General features: G+C 44.4%; 1 protein-coding gene across 2 annotated transcripts in view; it reads left to right on the plus strand.

The window, feature by feature from the left end:
- NIN (ninein) overlaps positions 1-18661 on the plus strand; it is a 90495-nt gene that overhangs the window by 40485 nt on the left and 31349 nt on the right. For both annotated transcript variants that reach the window (XM_077819669.1, XM_077819670.1), the window contains exons 5-15: positions 210-400; positions 2298-2444; positions 3680-3847; positions 5280-5416; positions 8232-8372; positions 9109-9283; positions 11511-11621; positions 12482-12571; positions 15304-15451; positions 17050-17171; positions 17988-18511. In XM_077819669.1, coding sequence (XP_077675795.1) covers positions 210-400; positions 2298-2444; positions 3680-3847; positions 5280-5416; positions 8232-8372; positions 9109-9283; positions 11511-11621; positions 12482-12571; positions 15304-15451; positions 17050-17171; positions 17988-18511 — 1954 coding nt within the window. The remainder of the gene's footprint in view (positions 1-209; positions 401-2297; positions 2445-3679; positions 3848-5279; positions 5417-8231; positions 8373-9108; positions 9284-11510; positions 11622-12481; positions 12572-15303; positions 15452-17049; positions 17172-17987; positions 18512-18661) is intronic.

Raw genomic sequence — 18661 nt, forward strand, 5'->3', positions numbered from 1 at the left:
CAAGCAAGGAGGAGGTGCCCAGATGCTGTGGTGATGGGCACCATTACAAGCCCCTAAGGTAGCTAACTTGCTAGTGCTGGCAAACAGCCAGTTGTAGGTGTTGGGTGACATAACTACGCTGGCACCTAGTCCCAGAGTTTCTTGCAATGGTGTTTTGAATTTTTTTATCCCTCCTTTTAATAATGTCAAACTCACTGCCCTTGTTTCAGGCCAGTTGAGATTTTGGAATCCGGATGACTTGAATGCTTCACAGACTGCATCGTCTCCTCCCCAGGACTGGATAGAAGAGAAGCTGCAGGAGGTTTGTGAGAATCTAGGGATCACCAGAGACGGCCACTTGAACAGGAAAAAGCTGATCTCCGTTTGTGAGCAGTACGGGCTGCATACTGTGGATGGCGAGGTAACCATCTCTGGGGCTCTCCTTTCAGAGGAAAGCTGGGGTGGCACAAAGTGCTGTAAAGGCTTTTCCGTAAGAAATGACTCCTCACCTTCACCAAGAAAATGACTTGCTTTTCTCTGAGAAATGCCTAAGATACATATAATTGCACATCTTAAAGAGACAAGGGGTCATTTGGAAAACAGGATCCGAACCCAGTTGATAGCTTCCTAATGAGCTTAACGGTTTTGAGTCAACTAATGACTGATCCTGTCTTTATAAAAGGGTAGTAACAGCCCTTAATTAATGATAGTTTCTCCAGTAAAATGGGGTCTAAACTGATTACAAACCAGAAAGTAAACTACTGACACCCTGGATACAGACCTGCAGTGTAGTCAAGGGTTAATGGAGTTTATCCACTTCTCGGTTGGGGAATACGGAGTTAACTCACTTCTGATTACTTTGTGTATAGCAGAGAGTGCCAAAAATGCTTTTTAATGGCACTTCTGGTTTTCACCCCGATGTCATCCCAGCCTAAACCCAATTCAAAATAAGGGAATCCCTGCACCCCCTTAGTGCCCACCATGTCACTGCCCAGTCTGGAGGATCAAAAAGGTTAGTTTGCCCACTTTTTTTTTTTTTTTAACCACTACACCACTGCATGGTATTAAACTTCCTAATCAGGAACTAGAGTGCTTGCCAAGAAGTCAGCAGTCCCTTGCTTTGAGCTCCATTTGCAAATGCCCTGGGGCAATATTTGTGACTCAACAGGATTTCAAAACTAAATTTGACACGAATTTTATTGTGTACTGGGACACTCTCATGTCAGTTTAGGATTCACAGGCAACCCCCTGCTCAAAGCAGGACCAACCCCGAGTAATGGAGCAAATGTTTTCTAGAAGATATCTCTTTGAATATACTACCCCTCAAGACAGTGAAATTCTTTAAACTGTGTTTTGAGAGGGGAGAACACCTTAAAATGTAGCAGGGAAAAAATACACTGGTACGCAGGCTTCAGAGTATTTGGTATTTCTGTGACTCACTGTACACAATACAAAAAAAGTAGCTTTTCTACACCCCCAAATAACAACTTAAATGGGTTTTTTTCAGGAAGCTTGTATTTTAATGGGATAATATTGATTTGCAGTGTTTGCAACACAAACATTGCAGCATCCTGCTACTACTGGGGAGCCAGGAATTGAAAGGGACAAAAAACTGATGAGATTCTTTCATAGTCAAAAGTGCAAAAAGTCAATGAACTGTACATTTTAAACACTTTCCATATTAAAAATTAAGGTGTTTTTAAAACCAGGTTGCCTTGTGGTAGTAAACTGTACTTATTTTAACCTTTTAACCTTGCACTATCCCTTCGTTCAGTTGCTACTCTGCAAGCTGGTGTTCTTTCAGCACGTGATTTGCTCTGAAACCCTCATGCCAGAAGGCTTTGGGAGCATAGAATCATAGAATCTCAGGGTTGGAAGAGACCTCAGGAGGTCATCTAGTCCAACCCCCTGCTCAAAGCAGGACCAACCCCGAGTAATGGAGCAAATGTTTTCTAGAAGATATCTCTTTGAATATACTACCCCTCAAGACAGTGAAATTCTTTAAACTGTGTTTTGAGAGGGGAGAACACCTTAAAATGTAGCAGGGAAAAAATACACTGGTACGCAGGCTTCAGAGTATTTGGTATTTCTGTGACTCACTGTACACAATACAATAATTGCCATCTCATGTATTATTATTATTCTGGTAAACTGAGTAATTCTTTTGGTTTGCTCCTTAAATGACATCTCCACAAAAGACTTAAACTGGTAGAATTTTGTTTGTTTTATGCCGAGCTGTAAAACTGTGTCTCATGTTGATACATCTGAGATGTTTGCCATGTGTACAAAAGACGTTGACTGTATTTTACCGCTTTCAGGTGCTTGAAGATGTGTTCCATAATCTTGAACAAGATGGCACAATGAGCATAGAGGACTTTTTCTATGGCTTATTTAAAAATGGAAAATCTCTTACGCCATCAGCTTCTACCCCATACAGACAACTCAAACGGCACCTCTCCATGCAGGTGAGAAGCACTGGGACAGTATTTCTCTGGAAAATGGCTTCATTTGACTAGAATGCACGACATTTTTTAATAGCAGCTAGTCCTGGATGGTTGGGAGACTAGATAAAGTAATATTAAGAGAAGCTTTCAGGTAGGTATTGCTGCCTGATTCTGCTGATAGGCCTTCTTGATCTCTAACCTGATTCCCTGATGCCACATTAGACTAGGAGCCTGATCCAGAGTCCTTTAAAGTCCGCCAGAGCCTTTCTGTAAAGTTCAATGGCAATTGACTCATGGTCCACATGCTTTTATTTCTCCATGGAGGCACCTGATTGCTGCTGAATTTATTTGCTTGGAGGAAAGTGGAGGTTGCTGGTGACAGAAAATTGTTTGAACGTATCTTGATCTAAACATTTGCCCCAGGCGTTACCAGAATATATTGCATTGGTGTAAGAACTGTGGACCATAGCAGTCACTGTTTCAAGTGTTCTGTTACATGTTCCATGTTATCTCTGCAGAAAAGAGAGCACATTATTTTGGGAAAATGCTCTCCCTAGGCATTGGTTATCTGACTCCAGAAAGTCAGCAGTAATGTCACAAGCCAAGCCGGGGTGGGTTAAAATGACTGCTGCATCTGGGTTTGCTTATGCCCATCATGAATACAAAGGCTATCTTTGTGTACCCTGTAAAGAGGAGTAAACTGTTTTGGTGTGGGGGAATCAGGATAAGCCACCGCCCGGTTCCCTCTTATGGAAGCACCCCCGTGCTCCTGATACCACAGTGTAAAGTGGAAAAGAAATTTGTCCTCCCACAGTGATCGGGTGAAAACCTGCACCGCCAGGCAAACTGTTCCACTGAAACTTTACGTGGTTGGGGTGGGGGCAGCAAAGGTAAACGTGTGGATGGATTCCTGAGGTACCCCTTCTAGGGGAAACAACAAAACATTCAAAACCAATTGCCCATAGTTGTGTAATTACAACAGGGTAAAACTCTTATCAGCCTGAGAACCTGTCTTGCTACAGTAGAAGTTTCCCTCCTTTGTTTTACACTAGAAACTTGACAGCAAGGGCCTGGTTAGACTGGAATTTCACTGAGTTAAATGGAATTACTCCTGAGCCACTTCAATGCAGTTCAGAGAAGACTCAAGTCCTTACAGCAATTCAGTTTATAAGCCTTCCTCCTTTGGCAGCAGGAGGCAAATGTCCAGTATTGCCCTTAGCTGGCCTTTGCAGACCCCCATCTCTCCTCTCTTCTAGTCCTTTGATGAAAGTGGGAGACGCACCACTGCCCTGTCCGCAATGACTAGCACGATTGGGTTCAGAGTCTTCTCCAGCCTCGACGACGGGATGGGCTATGCCTCTGTGGAGCGAGTACTTGACACGTGGCATGAAGAGGGAATTGAAAACGGCCATGAAATCCTCACGGTAATTGGGTAGATCCCCCAGCCACCTGATTTTGATTTTGGATGCTGCTGCTTCTGGATCTGTACTTTTAATGTAAAACGATGCAGTGCTGGGAACAGCAGGGATGTTGATATCCATGCTAACTTCCTAAGGCTTAGAGAAATGAGAAGTGACAACTCCCACGGAGTGAATATGTGTTTTAAGATAGCACAAAGGGCAGCATTCCATCCTTCCTGAAGTAGACCACCTATATTTACAGGGGGCGGTGTAATTATTTAGATGTCTAAATACCAGACTGCACTAGCAAACCAAATACTCCAGCATCGGAATGCTCTAAAAATTGTTGCACGTACAAAAATGGAAAGCAGAATTTGACAGCCTGGCTCATGTTAGGTGTTTCATATCTAGAGGATAAAAATGTTCATATCCATTGCAAAACAGAGGTCCTCACCCTGCAGCAAACTGCTTCCCAGACGACCTTTTCAAAAGCTGTGAACAAGCTAAAGGAGAATTTCCTGTATTTTGTCCTTGGCTCTTGATTCTATGACACTGGGGATACACTGTAAGAATTTTCTCCTATCTGTCCGTCAACGCTACACTGAGTTTGAGCATTACTGGCTGCTATAAACACTTGCACCAAAACTGTGCTATCCATCTTAGGTAAGAAAATGCAGTTTGGACTCAAGCAAGTCCTAGTCTAAAAATTCACAGCCGTTTTCTTTTTAGCCAGACGGGCATTTGAGAAACATAGCTCCTTAACTTCTCTTTCATTTGCTGCTTGATTACTTTATTTTTTAGCTTTTTTCCTATCTGGTTTTATTAGCATTAACGTGATTTCTGTCGTCTTTACATACTGTATATTTTATAATTTTAAGTATGGTAAAACACTTTGTTTTAACGTAAGTATAACTCGAGGCCCATCAAATGATTGTTAGGTTAGGCTTCCACCATTGTCATTACTAGCAATGAGCTTTGTGACCTAACTAAGGTGAGGTTTTTACTATAAAATACAAAAGTTAATTGAAGCTAAGGGATCATGCACAAATTAACCTACCTCTCTAGTTGTCTTTATTGCAAGACTTTTTCTCTTATCTGGGAAGATTATTTTCAGTCCTCCATCTTGTCTCGTTTAAATTAAAAACAAATGCAATTTTGCTGAGACCCACAGTAAACAAACATGCATCTGCCACTTCTGTCGTGGGTGCACTTGATTTACTGTGTCTAATAGGAAATTGTGCCTCTCTCCTTCCCCTTTGCCAGAGCATGGATTTAATTTTGGGAGGGAGTTGAGGCTAAATTTCTGTATCCCTGCAGAGATGTCATTCAGAACGGATTCACCACCAAGCGCAGGCCACTTCTAGGCCTCCCCAGCTTTCTATTGTCACCTTCATTTTATGCTCCTACAGGAGAAGGGAAGGTTGCCCTGTTGTGCTGACTTGTTGCTGTTTTACAGGCCTTGGATTTTAGCCTGGATGGAAAGGTCAACCTAACAGAGCTGACTCTGGCGTTAGAAAATGAGCTCCTGATAACCAAGAATGGAACCCATCAGGCTGCCTTGGCCAGCTTCAAAATGGAGATCAGACATTTACTGTAAGTTGGCAGGGTTTCAGTCTCCATCAGATTTCCCTTGTGTCCTAGTTACGTGGCCAGGCAGGAGTTTAGATACTGTTTGCTTACTCCACAATTCAGAGAACATCTCCCTAAAATGGTGTGAAACCTTGTATTTCTTGTGAAGCACCTGAGGGTTTTTTGTCAGCACCTCAGAACTTCTCATTAGCCTGAGTATTGCGAGTCTGGGAAGTGACATACCTCAGTGGAAGCAAAGGCCCTCAGAAAAGCGCCCTCAGACTTCCGAAAAACCAAAACCACACAAGGATTTTCTTGAGCGTCTCTCTTGCTTGTTCCTAAAGGGCTGGAAACAGTAATAGCCAAGGTACGTCAATAGTTATGGCCCTTGTGCTGAGGAGGGTGAGATTTGATGCCTGCTGCCTTGAATGCTGATGATGACTAGTTATGGTTCTCTAGTGTTATGTAGGGTTTGTCATGCAGTGCAAGAACACGGGATGTACAAAACTGACACTTTCTCAGGGCTCTCAGAACCATGAGACACTTTGTTACCCTTCTGCCTCAGCGAAAAAGAGATTTGCTCATGCTGAATTGGGTGCAGCTCCCTGTCACTCCAGTCTGTTAGCTGCCTCCGACAAACGTCTCTGGATTCTGCCAGCCTGTCCTTTGCCAGACGGGTAACACTTGGTGCACTCCAAGTCCTGAGCCCCTGGAAGATTGTTCCCCTGGAGTCAGGGGGGCTGGAACAATTTGTATAGTGGGAGTGCTGTGAGCCATTGAACCAAACTGTAAGTCATGTTTATAATAGAAAGCCAGGAGGTGCTGCAGCCCCCTTAGTTCCAGCACCTACGCCTGGAGTATCCAGTCCTGTTACTGGACACTCAAAGAAACTTACCAAGTTCATTATCTCCAGAGAGGCAGGGTACACCCCAGCTTGTTTGATTCAGCTAAGAATTCACACTTTGCTTAATATTACAGCGCTGAGGTCTACTTTTGATAAAAGAAAAACAAATTTATTAACAAACATGGATTTTTTTTAAGTGATACTGAGTAAGGATAGTGGAAACAGGACTGGTTACAAATAAAACAGAAGTAGAATACGCTTCTAAGAGTCTAGACATAACTTTAGCAGACTACAATCCTCTGGTCTGGTCTACGCTGGGGGGGTGGGGAATCGACCTAAGATACGCAACTTCAGCTACGAGAATAGCGTAGCTGAAGTAGACGTATCTTAGGTAGACTTACCTTACGTCCTCACGGCGCAGGGTCGACTGCCACCGCTCCTCCGTCGACTCCGCTTCCGCCTCTCACCGCAGCGGAGTACAGGAGTCGACGGCAGAGCGATCGGGGATCGATTTATCGCATCTACACTAGACGCGATAAATCGATCCCTGATAGATCGATCACGTAGACGTACCCTTTGTCTCAAACAGTTTTTTTCTCAGAGTCCTTTGCAGAGCTTGCTGATTTTCAGTCAAATCAGGAGCCAGATTTTTCACGAATCACTCCCTTCCGCCAGGAGTGTTCCTCGTGAAATGCATCAGAAAAATCTTTTTGCTTCTGCTTCTGTTCTCCCAAACGCAAGACAACCCCCTTTGGCTCTTGTTTCTGGTGCCTTCCCAGGCTGATTTCACATCCCCCAGTCAATCTGGCTTTTCCTGTTGACTTACGTGCAAATGTATCTCCCCTTGTGTTGTGCTTAATTTACCTCAAAGGCCTGAGCAGACAGGTCACTCAACATTTCTTTGTCAGGGAAAAACTTGTTTATCATCCCTGCCTGGTTACCTAGTTTAAACATTTTTAGCACATAGACACAACTCCTTGCATAAAGAAAAGGAGTACTTGGGCACCTTAGAGACTAACCAATTTATCTGAGCATAAGCTTTCGTGAGCTACAGCTCGCTCAAATAAATTGGTTAGTCTCTAAGGTGCCACAAGTACTCCTTTTCTTTTTGCGAATACAGACTAACACGGCTGTTACTCTGAAACTCCTTGCATGACACCCATACATACATCTCTCAATGCTTGTGATGACCAGCATTCTACGAGCTTTTATTTGGTACTTTACCCAACATTCTTTATGGATAAATACCATGACAGCAATGTGGTAGGTATAGTGAGTTTGTCAGGCCTGATGAGAGCTGCAGTTGCATGATAGTCATCCCTTTGCCAGTGCTTGGAGGGTCCCATCTCCTTTCACTACATTGCCATTCGGGTTTGTGCTGGAAGAGATTTTGAATAAAAGACCCCAAGGACAGAACTGTCTCCAGCAAAGTGCAAAGGAGTAAGCTCTCATCTGTACACTTCAACCACTCTACTTTACCTCCACTCCAGGATGAGAATTACCAGTAGAGGGATGGAACAAATTGAAAATTGAGCTCCCTTAAGGGAGCTGTCAAATGTAGCCAATCCAACAGAGACCGAGTAATTAAAAACAAATCCAGTTGCCAGGTGGGTACAGCACAAGAGTGAGGTGCCAGAGGTAATCAAACCAGTGAAAACAAAAGAATGGGACAGAAGGTGGCCTGGCCCAGTGGCACAGCTCCACCAGTGCAGGAAATTAAACTACTCCAGAGCAGTTCCTAGGCTCGTCAGTCTTGGCCAGCACAAATTGAGGCAACAATGCACTTGTGCCCGAGCCGATGAAGAACTAGAACTGATGGGACAAACCCATCTGATCTTTCACAAAGAGGAAGGTGGCTATGACCTGGAGGCAGGAGGGATGTAGAGTGGGGGAGAAAACTGGGTATTCCTCAGGTCTTGAAATGTGTGTGTGACTTTTTTGGGTGCTGGGGAGCCAGGAAAGGGCGTATAATCCAGGATTCCTCCCTTTCGGTAGGGAGCGAGTTGACCAAGTGGTGAGAGAAAAAGAGAAGCTGCGCTCAGATTTGGAAAAAGCTGAAAAACTGAAATCTCTTATGGCCTCGGAAGTTGACGACCACCATGCTACCATAGAGCGCCGGAATGAATACAACCTCAGGTATGGCAGCCCACCTGCATTTCCGCCTTCGCTACCTGAAGGGGGCCGGAGTGATCGGAGAGCACAGGTCTCTCTATTTTGTTCGGTCATTGCATGTGTATACAGTGTTGGTTGTACATAAAAATTAGATAATTGCTTTGCTGCATGTGTGTGGCTCTAAAGAAAAACTTCAGGCTGAAGTAAGTGTGTGCGTGTGTGCACGTTCTGAAGGGCTCAGGATCAATTTGGCTAATCTTCCTGTCTTCCACTTTCCTACCACCCATTTCTATAGTACCAAAGGTCTCCAAATTCTGTGCAACCCAGTTCCATCTGTACAATTCCCTCTTTTTTGGCATCATGGTCCTCGCACCTGGTTTTCGTGCTCTCGTTTTGCTTTCCTGATTAGCTGGCAGGAAGTGTTACATTTTTGTTTTCCACAAATATAATTTTAGTTGAACTCTACCTTTAAGATTTGGATCGGTGAGATAGAAATCCAATTTAATCCTAAAAACGGAGCGGCTTATGCAGAACATAGCATGGGATGTGGCTGTCGCTCAGCGTTGTACAGTACGGCTGGTGGCTGTGTATGTTACTGATCTGTGCATCACTGCTTTCTCTCCCGTGAGTCTTTTTTCTTGTGTAGGGGTTGTTGGTGTAAGACCCAGCTGCTTCTGTGTGACTGTTTCTACCCTACTTGCTTTTTAATGGTGTTTGCCCACTTTTCTTACCATCCTCCCATCCTCTCTTGTGTTAATAGGAAGCTGGATGAGGAGTACAAAGAACGCACTGCAGCTTTAAAGAATGAACTCCGGAAGGAGCGAGAGCAGATCCTGCAGCAGGCTGGCAAACAGCGATTGGAGCTGGAGCGGGAGATTGAGAAGGTGAAAACGGAAGAGAACTACGTCCGTGACCGGCTCACCCTTTCCCTAAAGGTAACAAAGGGCTGGCTGAAGTTGCAGACTTTGTCACTTAGCCCTTGTTAAGAGAATCAATGACTGTGTGTATTGTACGGGCTGAAATTACCTTTAGCAGCATGAATTGTATAGGTGTATTTAAAAGGGTTCTTCTGACTTGCCTGGGTAGACTGTTGCCTAGATGTCATAAGGCTCCCAGACTCTGTAGCTGTGGTATGCAGCGTGTACATGTCTGGTCAACCCAGACACCAGATGGACAATTCTTACTCCTGAGAGAATTCTGCGCCAAAAAAATTAAAAATTGTGCACCTGAAAATAAAAATATGCCTACAATATTTTAAAATTCTGCACATTTTATTTGTCAAATAAATGTGGAGGCTCCAGCATGGCATTGGGGAGCACAGGCCACTGGCTGCACAGAGGTGGGGGATCACTGTGCAGCTCCCTCACGGGACACAGGCTCAGCAGTGAGGTTGCACCCAACCCTGACACAGCGCAAGGACCGGGCCTGCCCCAGAAACACTCCAGGGCCCTGCCCCTCTGTGCCAGGTGCACCAGGTGTGGGCAGACTCAGCAAGGCAGGATCCAAGTGTGGAGGGGCTTAGTGTGGGGGGATCCAGATGTGGGTTGATCCAGATGTGGGTTGAGAGGGTTCTGTCTGGGTCAAGCTGGATGTGGGCAGCTCAGTAGCGGATCTGGGGGTGGGGGGGGGTCTGGATGCACAGGGGCTTGTTGGGGGGGTTCTGGGTACAACAGTAATGGGACTCTGCAGGGGGCCCAAGTGAACGTAGTTGGGGCTCAGCAGGGGGGGCCTGGGTGTGGGAGGGATAGAGCTTGGCAGGGGGCTCTGGGTGTGGGGGGTCCAAATGCTGGGGGAGTGGGGCTCAGTGGGGTAGGGATCCAGGTGCGGGTGGCTTGTTGGGGTGGTGCAGGGGGAGTGGGGCTCATGCGGCGGGGGTTCCTGAGTGCAGAAGTGTGAGGCTCAGTGGGAGGGTCTAGATATGAGGGCATCTGGATGCATGGGGGTTGGGCAGATGGGGGAGCAGCTCCCTGTACAGCAATCCCTCCCACTGCAGCTGAGGAGCGATGGGTGCCGGAGCTTTCTGCAGCTGGGGAGAAATCTGGGGGTGGATCTGACCCAGCCCTGGATGCAGAGGAAATCCCGTCCTCCCCAGCCCAGCTGGGACTAGCAGGGCACAGGGTAGAGCCACCAGCCAGGTCTTCCCCAGTCCCGCCCCCTCCCTCACAGTGATTTACCTCTCTGCCTGCTGCTCTGGGCACCCAAAGCATACTGCTTGGGAGGGTCACATGACTGCACTTGTGGGTTCCCTTTGCTTCCCTGTCAGAAAATCCATTTTTCTGCAGAGAAGCAAAGAAATCTGCGGGGGAACATAAATTATGTGCATGCATAGTGGTGCAGAATTCCCCCAGGAGTAAATTCTGCTTGATGGCTGTCTGTTTTATCATCTGGCCACCAGCTAGCAGAGGAAACAGCTTACTGCTAAGGTCTTGACATATGAAAATACAGCTTTGAAACCCCCCATAAACGAATTCTCCAATTGGATCTGTATTCTCAAAACAGTCTGACTGCAGGGTTGTGTTTTTTGAGCTGGGGCCATGTGTATTTGAGCCCCAGATTCAGGTTCCTTTCCAAAATGTTTTTAGAAATAGCAAACTCGTAACAGATCTTGTTCTAGTCTGAATACAATCAGATCGGGCAACTTTTACTCTCAAACTTCATAGTTTGTTTTTTCAACTGGGCAGAAATAAACTAAGCTGAGCAGGCTCTATGCAAACAAGCTCTGGGTGTGGGGAAGGAGGGCCTTTAAAGATATTGCTGATGTCAATCCTCTCGTCTGCCTGGAAGGTTGTCATCTCTTCCTTAGGCAGCTGTTGGCCAGATGCATGCAGGAAAGCAGGAAAAACTAGGGAGAAGTGTCTCAAGACAGGACTAGAGGTTGCTCTTTGCTTTGTACGCTGCTTGCAGGTTCTGGCCTTCCCGTGCATGACTTTGGTGTGACAAGAGGGGTCTTCCATTTTTTACCAGCAGACAAATTCACACTTCTTGTTGGCAACTGACATTTGTACCAGTATCTGTGTCAGAATCCAGGCTTGGGCCTACTTCTGGGCAAGACAAATGTACCTTCTGACCTGACTCACTGTGGACTTTCCTAGGTATCAGTGTTTGGAAAGTTTTTAAAACAAACAAAAATATGCCAGAACTTTAAGATCACTTCTCCTTTAGGAAAACAGCCGTTTAGAGAGCGAGCTGTTGGAGACTGGACAGAAGCTGTTAGAGTACAAGAGCCTGACGAGCAAACTGCAAAGAAACTTGGAAAATGTCTTGGCCGAGAAGGTGAGCCTCCCTTCCTTCCATTGTGCCTGTCTAATAGAGAGCAAATTCCTTAAGGGTGGCTGTCTGATGCTGATTTAACCGCGAGCAGGAGACCCTCACTGTGAACATGACCACAGTGGACCTTGGTTACTCTGAGAACTGTGGCTGAGTGTTACTATAGGTTATATTTTCCTAAATTATCAGCAAATGACTTGCTGTGTTGTATAGTACCCTAAAGTGGGTGAAGCATTTTTCCAAATCCCAGAGGAAACAGTCTCTTTCCTGCGGAGCTGGTTTTCTATGGTCCTAATCACAGAAAGGGAGTCACATAGACACACTTGCATGGATCCTTTTCTGGGATCCTGCCTTAAATAAAGACACGACATTAGGAGCCCTTGCACTCTTAAATCTGAGCTAAAAATTGGGGTGAACAAATTATTCAGGTGGTCATGTTATAATAAACTGCACTGTAATTTAGGATTGGATCTTCTTGGTTATTTCACATTTGTCAATATTCTTAAAAGACATAACTGTAGAATCTTCTGAGACTCTAATCCAATAAACGATTCCTACATTTAATCAGCTTACCCTTTCAGGATAGGTACTTTTATAGTTGCATTATACATTTTTGGCTAAAAATCAAAATACCCACTGGAACTGAAGTTAGTTAAATGAGCATGCGGGACTGTGAAATAACAGCTGGTCTGTTGCCTAGGAAATTGTTTTGATCTCTTGCTGTCTGTCCCCTCTGACAGTATTTTCTATATAAATAAAACACAGCCTGACTGGAATGCCTGGGAATTGGGGCCTGGCCTTGAATTCAGCTCCAGGATTATTCACAATGCAGGATTAACTAGATTTGCTTTCATGCTGTGTTGTAGTTCGGCGACCTGGATCCCGGCAGTGCCGAGTTTTTCCTGCAGGAGGAGAGATTGGTACAAATGAAAAACGAGTATGAACAGCAGTGCAGGGTGAGTGACTCAAAGGGTGGGAGACACCAACTTCAGCACTGGAACTCAGTTCTGTGCTTGACACAGCGTTCTCCTAGGAAGCGAGAGCCGTGTGTAATAAGACGCAGGTGAGTTTGCTATTCTATAAGCTAAATAATGGCCCCCCGTTGTTAGACCAATGCAAGCCTTTTGATCAAAAAGCCCCTCTTTTAGCTGATGCTTTTCAAGGAAAATAACCATGCCAAAGGGGAGCACCTTGAGAGATCATTAAGATTGGGTTATGAAGCCTTTTTTGTTAGCCAATCGTAATACAGCTCCAGGCAAAAGTTACCTTCTGGCTGTTTGTTAGCCTTTGGAACAAGTTGGGTCTCACATTGTGAAACTCGCTACCACTTTTGGCTGTCCAAGAGAAGGGCGAAAGAACAGTTGCACGTAAAAGGAGCTTTTTTTGCCTGAAATCTTGTGCCTGTAATCCAGGGGGGATGAAAATTGACTTTTTAAATTTAAAAAAAATCAGATTTCTTAAAATTTAAACACATGATGGTTACAGAAAAAGCGACCTGAAATTAAATTTGAACTTGACAACTCATGCCAAGACCTAAACATATGAGAGTATATTGAAATCATTTAAATTAAACTGCACAAAAAACAATACTAAGCAGTACACGTTGGCTGCCAACCTGTAAAGAAAGTGAACCGACGGACGTCGCTGGCTAACACCTGGAACCAGAGTTTGCTGAAGTGCTAACCAACTTTTGACAGCAGCAGCCTCTTCTGCAGGTGCAGAGAGAATATTTTCTTCATTTCAGTTTAGTCAACTAGTTCAGTTCATTGACTAGCTCAGTGGTCTCAAACTCTGGGTTGGAACCCCAAAATGGGTCCCGACCCCATTTTAATGGGCCTGCCAGGGCCAGCATTAGACTTGCTGGGACCCAGGGCTGAAGCCCGAGCTACATCCCCACCCGGGGCAGTGGGGCTCAGGCTGCGGCCCTCTCTCCCCGCACCCAGGGTCATGTAATAACTTTTTTGTCGGAAGTGGGTTGCAGTGCAATGAAGTTTGAGAACCCCTGAGCGAATTCCAAGTTAAGAAACCTGTTGGGAGTTAAAAAAGCAGGAAAGCTTGTTTTTTGGTTGTGTGTGTGTGTGTGGTTTTTGCTTCAAATCTGAATAATAACTCGGCGTGAGATGATGAGATCTATTCGTTCTAAAATCTTGAAAGACATGACTAGAAACAATCTGTTCAATTCGCTAACTACAGATAAAACTAGTTCTTTTGTTTAACAAATCAGTTAGTTTTAAATGCAAAACATGTATCCAGTGTATTTAATTTTAAAATACCATTTTTATGCATTTTTAGTTGATTTTGAATCTCCATCCAAATAGGGATGGACACAAATTGCAAGAAAACAGTCATCTGGTAAATAAGAGATGCATCATTTATAATTTTCTAACATAATAAAAAATATAAAAATTAAGAATCTGAATAAACGTAAGTTATGCTACACAGTTGCTTAAATAAAAGTTTATAGATATAGTGTATCCTCCTGGTTAGCAAAAGGAAGCGCCAAATATAGCGAAAAGGCTGTGTTGAGTTGTTTTACAGATCACCAACCAATCAGACTCAACCTTTCTTTAGGTAAATAACGAAGTACAGATGCAAAACACAATTAAAATTAAATCAAGGTTTTCTGCGTGCTGATTTAAATCATGATTTAAAATGCTGTGATTTAAATCAACCCACCCTGATTCAAATTTCTTGTTGTAATTTGTGCCCCAAAATATCTACTCTAATTTGTCCACTTTCTAAGGACTGCTGTGGCTGCAAACACTCAAAGCAGAATGGATGAGCTTTCTTGTTCCACAAGGAATACCCTGGGTTTAGATGACAGTTAATCCCCAGCAGTAATGTCACTCTGCTACCATTGGGAGATTCCACCAATTTGGGAGCTAAAGCCAAAACCCCTGTAGAACTAGTTACATTCATACCCGCTTTCTCACAGATGATTTCTGCGGGCCAAATATTTGCCTCTCCATGTTTTTATGTGAATATGCAGCTTGCTACTTTGAAGGACTGTCAACTCTGAAGGTGTTGGGAAGGAGGTTGGGGGAGGGAAATTTCGGTGTTGATTTCATGGACATATTCCAAATCTACAGGAATTAGTGTACATGCATCCTAGCTCAGGTACTCATTTGCCCCAATAAACGCTAATGCAGTGTGCTCAGTGTGTCGTATGTGGCACAAAGAGTCAGGGTATCCTGTTGGCCACTGGACAAAAGTAACAGATGGTAAATGAATTAATGTGTAGCGAGGGAACCACAGCCTGTAACTTTCATATCAAGGTCGCAGCAGAAGGGTGGTTCCCCTGTCAGTGATTGCAGATATTTCACAATTATGTTCGAAAGGTTCCTACGTTGTATCCTGGGTAACAACCAGTGGGAAGCAGGCCAGAACGTCGGGTATTAACGCTTCATATGTTTCATACGCAAAGTGTACGTTCAGTATGAATGTGCTGTGATAGTTCAGTGAGTAAACACACATCTCAGTTACCTGTGCATGTTGGAACTTGGAAAAGGACAGCCATAAGTCTTGTGGATGGGAGGATAATTAGTGCTGTTCTTGGGCTACTCCAGGATTTTTGGCAAGTCAATCTCGTAAAGTAAACCACTCTGAATGTCCTGTCATTTAGTCTGTGTGTTGCAATATATCTGTTCCCGTGACTTGCTCTCTCTCATTCTGGTGTGTTTTTACTCAGGAGCTGCAAGACCAGATCGATGAACTCCAGTCTGAGCTGGAAGAGTATCGTACTCAAGGCAGAATATTTAGGCCTTCTCTGGAAAGCTCACTGCATGAGGAGTTTGACATTAAAAATGGGGGAAGCAGTGGTGTGGAGCCTGACCAAGGTAAAGGATATTTCCTCTAGGTGTTTTAGAGTAGGCTCTTCTGCTGTATTCTAGTGAAGGGATTATAGAGAACTCTCAGCTCTGGAAGTTTTTTGTGACAAGAGGGATTAAATGGGAGTTGATATTCCAGAACTAGGCACAACTTGAAACTTTCTGACATCAGGAAATCCCAAATATTCAAACACTTGGAGCAGTCCCCCTGCTGGAATTATCAGCAGTCGTAGTAGGGTAGGATATTACCACACCACCAAGTCAACTGTTAATTCGTTTATTAAATGTACAAGCCAAATGGTGTTTATACACTTGCTCTAAGCACGTCTAAAAGCCTAAATAATAAGCTATTACAACACCCATACAGCACCACACAGTCATGAGCATTTGATCAGAATACTCACGAAAGGACTAGACCCAGGGGTACTCAAACCCATGTGGGCGGGTCCAACTTGATCAGGCAGGTACTAGTAACAAACCCTTTAAGAGCTCAGCTTTTCATACAGACAAGTGATGTCATTGCCAATTGCTACCTTTAGTCAAGAACCAGTCTAGGGCAGTTTGGCGTTGACCCCTTCGCCAGCCTTGAGTAGACAAGATTTTGTGGCTGGGCCTCTTTCTCTGGGATGACATTGGTGTGTTCGGGGTCACTCCTGGGGCAACACAGAGCAACTTTTCCTTACTGTGCATACTAGAGGGTGCCATTCCTGGTGGTCAGAGGCGTCTCTTTCTTATCCGTCACATTTTGAGCGCAGCATTTTTACGACTGATCTTGCCAAGTACATTTTTCTTCCTATATTTTCAAAGTTTCTCATGGCTGCTAAAACCCCTTTATTTTCCTTAATCTACAAAACACGTATATTTTCTTTCACTAAACTGAGCTAACTTTTTTTGTACCTATCTAATCCTGCACCACCACGTCCACCACCCTAGCAAGGCAACATGAGACCAGGCAGAGGATGGGCCATTTCTTTTAGTGTGGTGCAGCTGCTGTATGCCAAGCTGCCAGCCAAGCCAGGCCCCAGAGCTGACCTATCTGGTCCAGGGAGAACTGCCCCCTTTCAAGGTGGAACCTCTGGTGACATGAAGCTGGCGTAGAGAGAACTGCTCCAGTGGCCATATGCAGCAATGATTCCTGGCTATGGCTTCAGCTAGCAGAAGTCAAAGATGTCTGACGGCTGTTCAGATTGACACTGGCTGATGAGGTCTGTGCCCAATGATTCCAGCATGGGGAGAGTGTATAGGGGAGCTTAATGCAAGGTTTACAGCACCTCCGTCCTCCCCTTCCCCCCAAAGCTGCACTGTGGGTAGTTCAGTGAGAGCCCAGGAGTGGGGCCCCCATTCTGATATTTAACCTCGGGGAAGAATTGCCGCTGGGGAGCAGACGGTCACTGTGTTAAGAATTGAGACTGAAATGAAAGCTTGGCATTGCTTCGCCCCAGGTGCCTCTGGGATGGTTTGAGCCTGAGCTGCACGGTTACAGAATCCTGCTGTAGTCACTGATGTCCTTGAGTTTCAATAAATCCAGGAGAGTAGATGGTGAGGTGCTTTGCTTGAACATCTGGTCACTTGAGGCTTCACGAAAACACACACACTTTTTTTTTTAGGGCTTGGTTCTGAAGATTGCAATCCACTAAATATGAGCATAGAAGCAGAAATGGTTATAGAACGAATGAAGGAGCAACACCACAAGGAGCTACAGCATCTGAAACAGGAGCTCAAAGACACAGTAAGCTATCTTCATTCACAAATAAAGTCTCGGAAATTCCCTCACCTCTTCATGGTTCCCTTGGGAGGGACGTGGCCTTGGATGTTCATTTTCTTGCTGCCATTTACCTGCAATCCCCAGCTGTGTGTCTGGGTTGGCCTCTAATCTTTCTCCTATTGGATGGAAAGTTGATAAAAGTGAAGTTTAAGCAGCTTGGCAAAATTAAACTGTGGCCCATCCTGTGATAGTGTGGGGATTTTCAGACTATCTCCTTATCCCACCTTCCCAGCTGAAAATATACCTAGTTTGCATCCATACATACAATACAACTGTGTAAAAGGGAGTCTCAGACACCGAGAGTTTGTAATCTAACAAAACTGATGACCCCCCCACAATTGGGGATAGGAAGCATGGAGGGGAGAGACACAATAGTTTGCTGCTTCTGGGAATCAGTTTTTCCTTGAAGAGCAGATCTTTTCTTTTGCATGGCTTAATATATTTACTTTCTTGGTGAATCAACAATGAAAAGCTTAACTGAAGGATTTTGACTAAAGTTAAAACAGGACCACAAACTCTGGTCTAGACCTACCCTTCCTGACTCGTGAAAATCAGTTGGGACCCTGCTTTCTTTTGTTGGTTTCATAAAAACATGCAACGTTAATTTCATTTGTATATGTGTAAATATTATCCTTGCCACTTTAAGAAATCAAGCTGACTGCTCTAACGTTCCTATTCTGCTTCTGTGAGGAAAGGCAGTTTAAGACACTAATGTGCAAATGAGAATATTGCTCCTCTGTAAGCTAGAAAATAAACCACTGCATTTTACTTTTAACACAGATGAGCAATTATGAAAAACTAGTTGAGACCAAGACCCATTGTGAAAAGGAGCAAGAAAACATGGTGAAGAAATATAATGAAGAGAGACAAACCATGGAAAAGCAAATAAGTGCCCTTAGAAACCAAATTGAAGCACTCCAGGGAGAGACAGCGATGCTCAAAGAGGAACAAGAAAGGATTGACTGTAAACATAATGAGGAGAGAAACGACTTACAGATGAGCTTTGATAAGGAAAAGGCTAATCTCCAAGAACTGCTGAAGCTAGGACATGAGGAAGAGCTCCAGGTTAGGCTGGAGCAGGTACAAGAGAGTTTTAACCGAGAACGGGAGGCGCTGGTTCAGAATGGGATTTGGATGGAAGAAAAGATGAGAGCTCTGGTGCAGACCCTGCAAGAAGAAAAGGGGGAGGTAGAACGTGGTTTCCATGAGCAGCTGAAAAGCCTGACAGAAAAGCATGCTGTTGAGAGGGAAGAGCTACAACACAAATTGCTGGAAAAACACCAACAGGAACTCCAAGAAGAAAGGTGAGACGGCACTGTTTGGGCTATCTGCTAGGCAGGTACACCGAGACTGAACTAGTTCAGAAGAGGTTATTCCCGATCTTTAATCTGTTTTGACTCTTCTTTCAAGTTCTAATAGTAAGAACTATACTAGAAGAGCTGTTTTTATTGTTA

Source organism: Eretmochelys imbricata, chromosome 6 (genome assembly GCF_965152235.1).
Source record: "Eretmochelys imbricata isolate rEreImb1 chromosome 6, rEreImb1.hap1, whole genome shotgun sequence".
Taxonomy (NCBI): domain Eukaryota; kingdom Metazoa; phylum Chordata; order Testudines; family Cheloniidae; genus Eretmochelys; species Eretmochelys imbricata.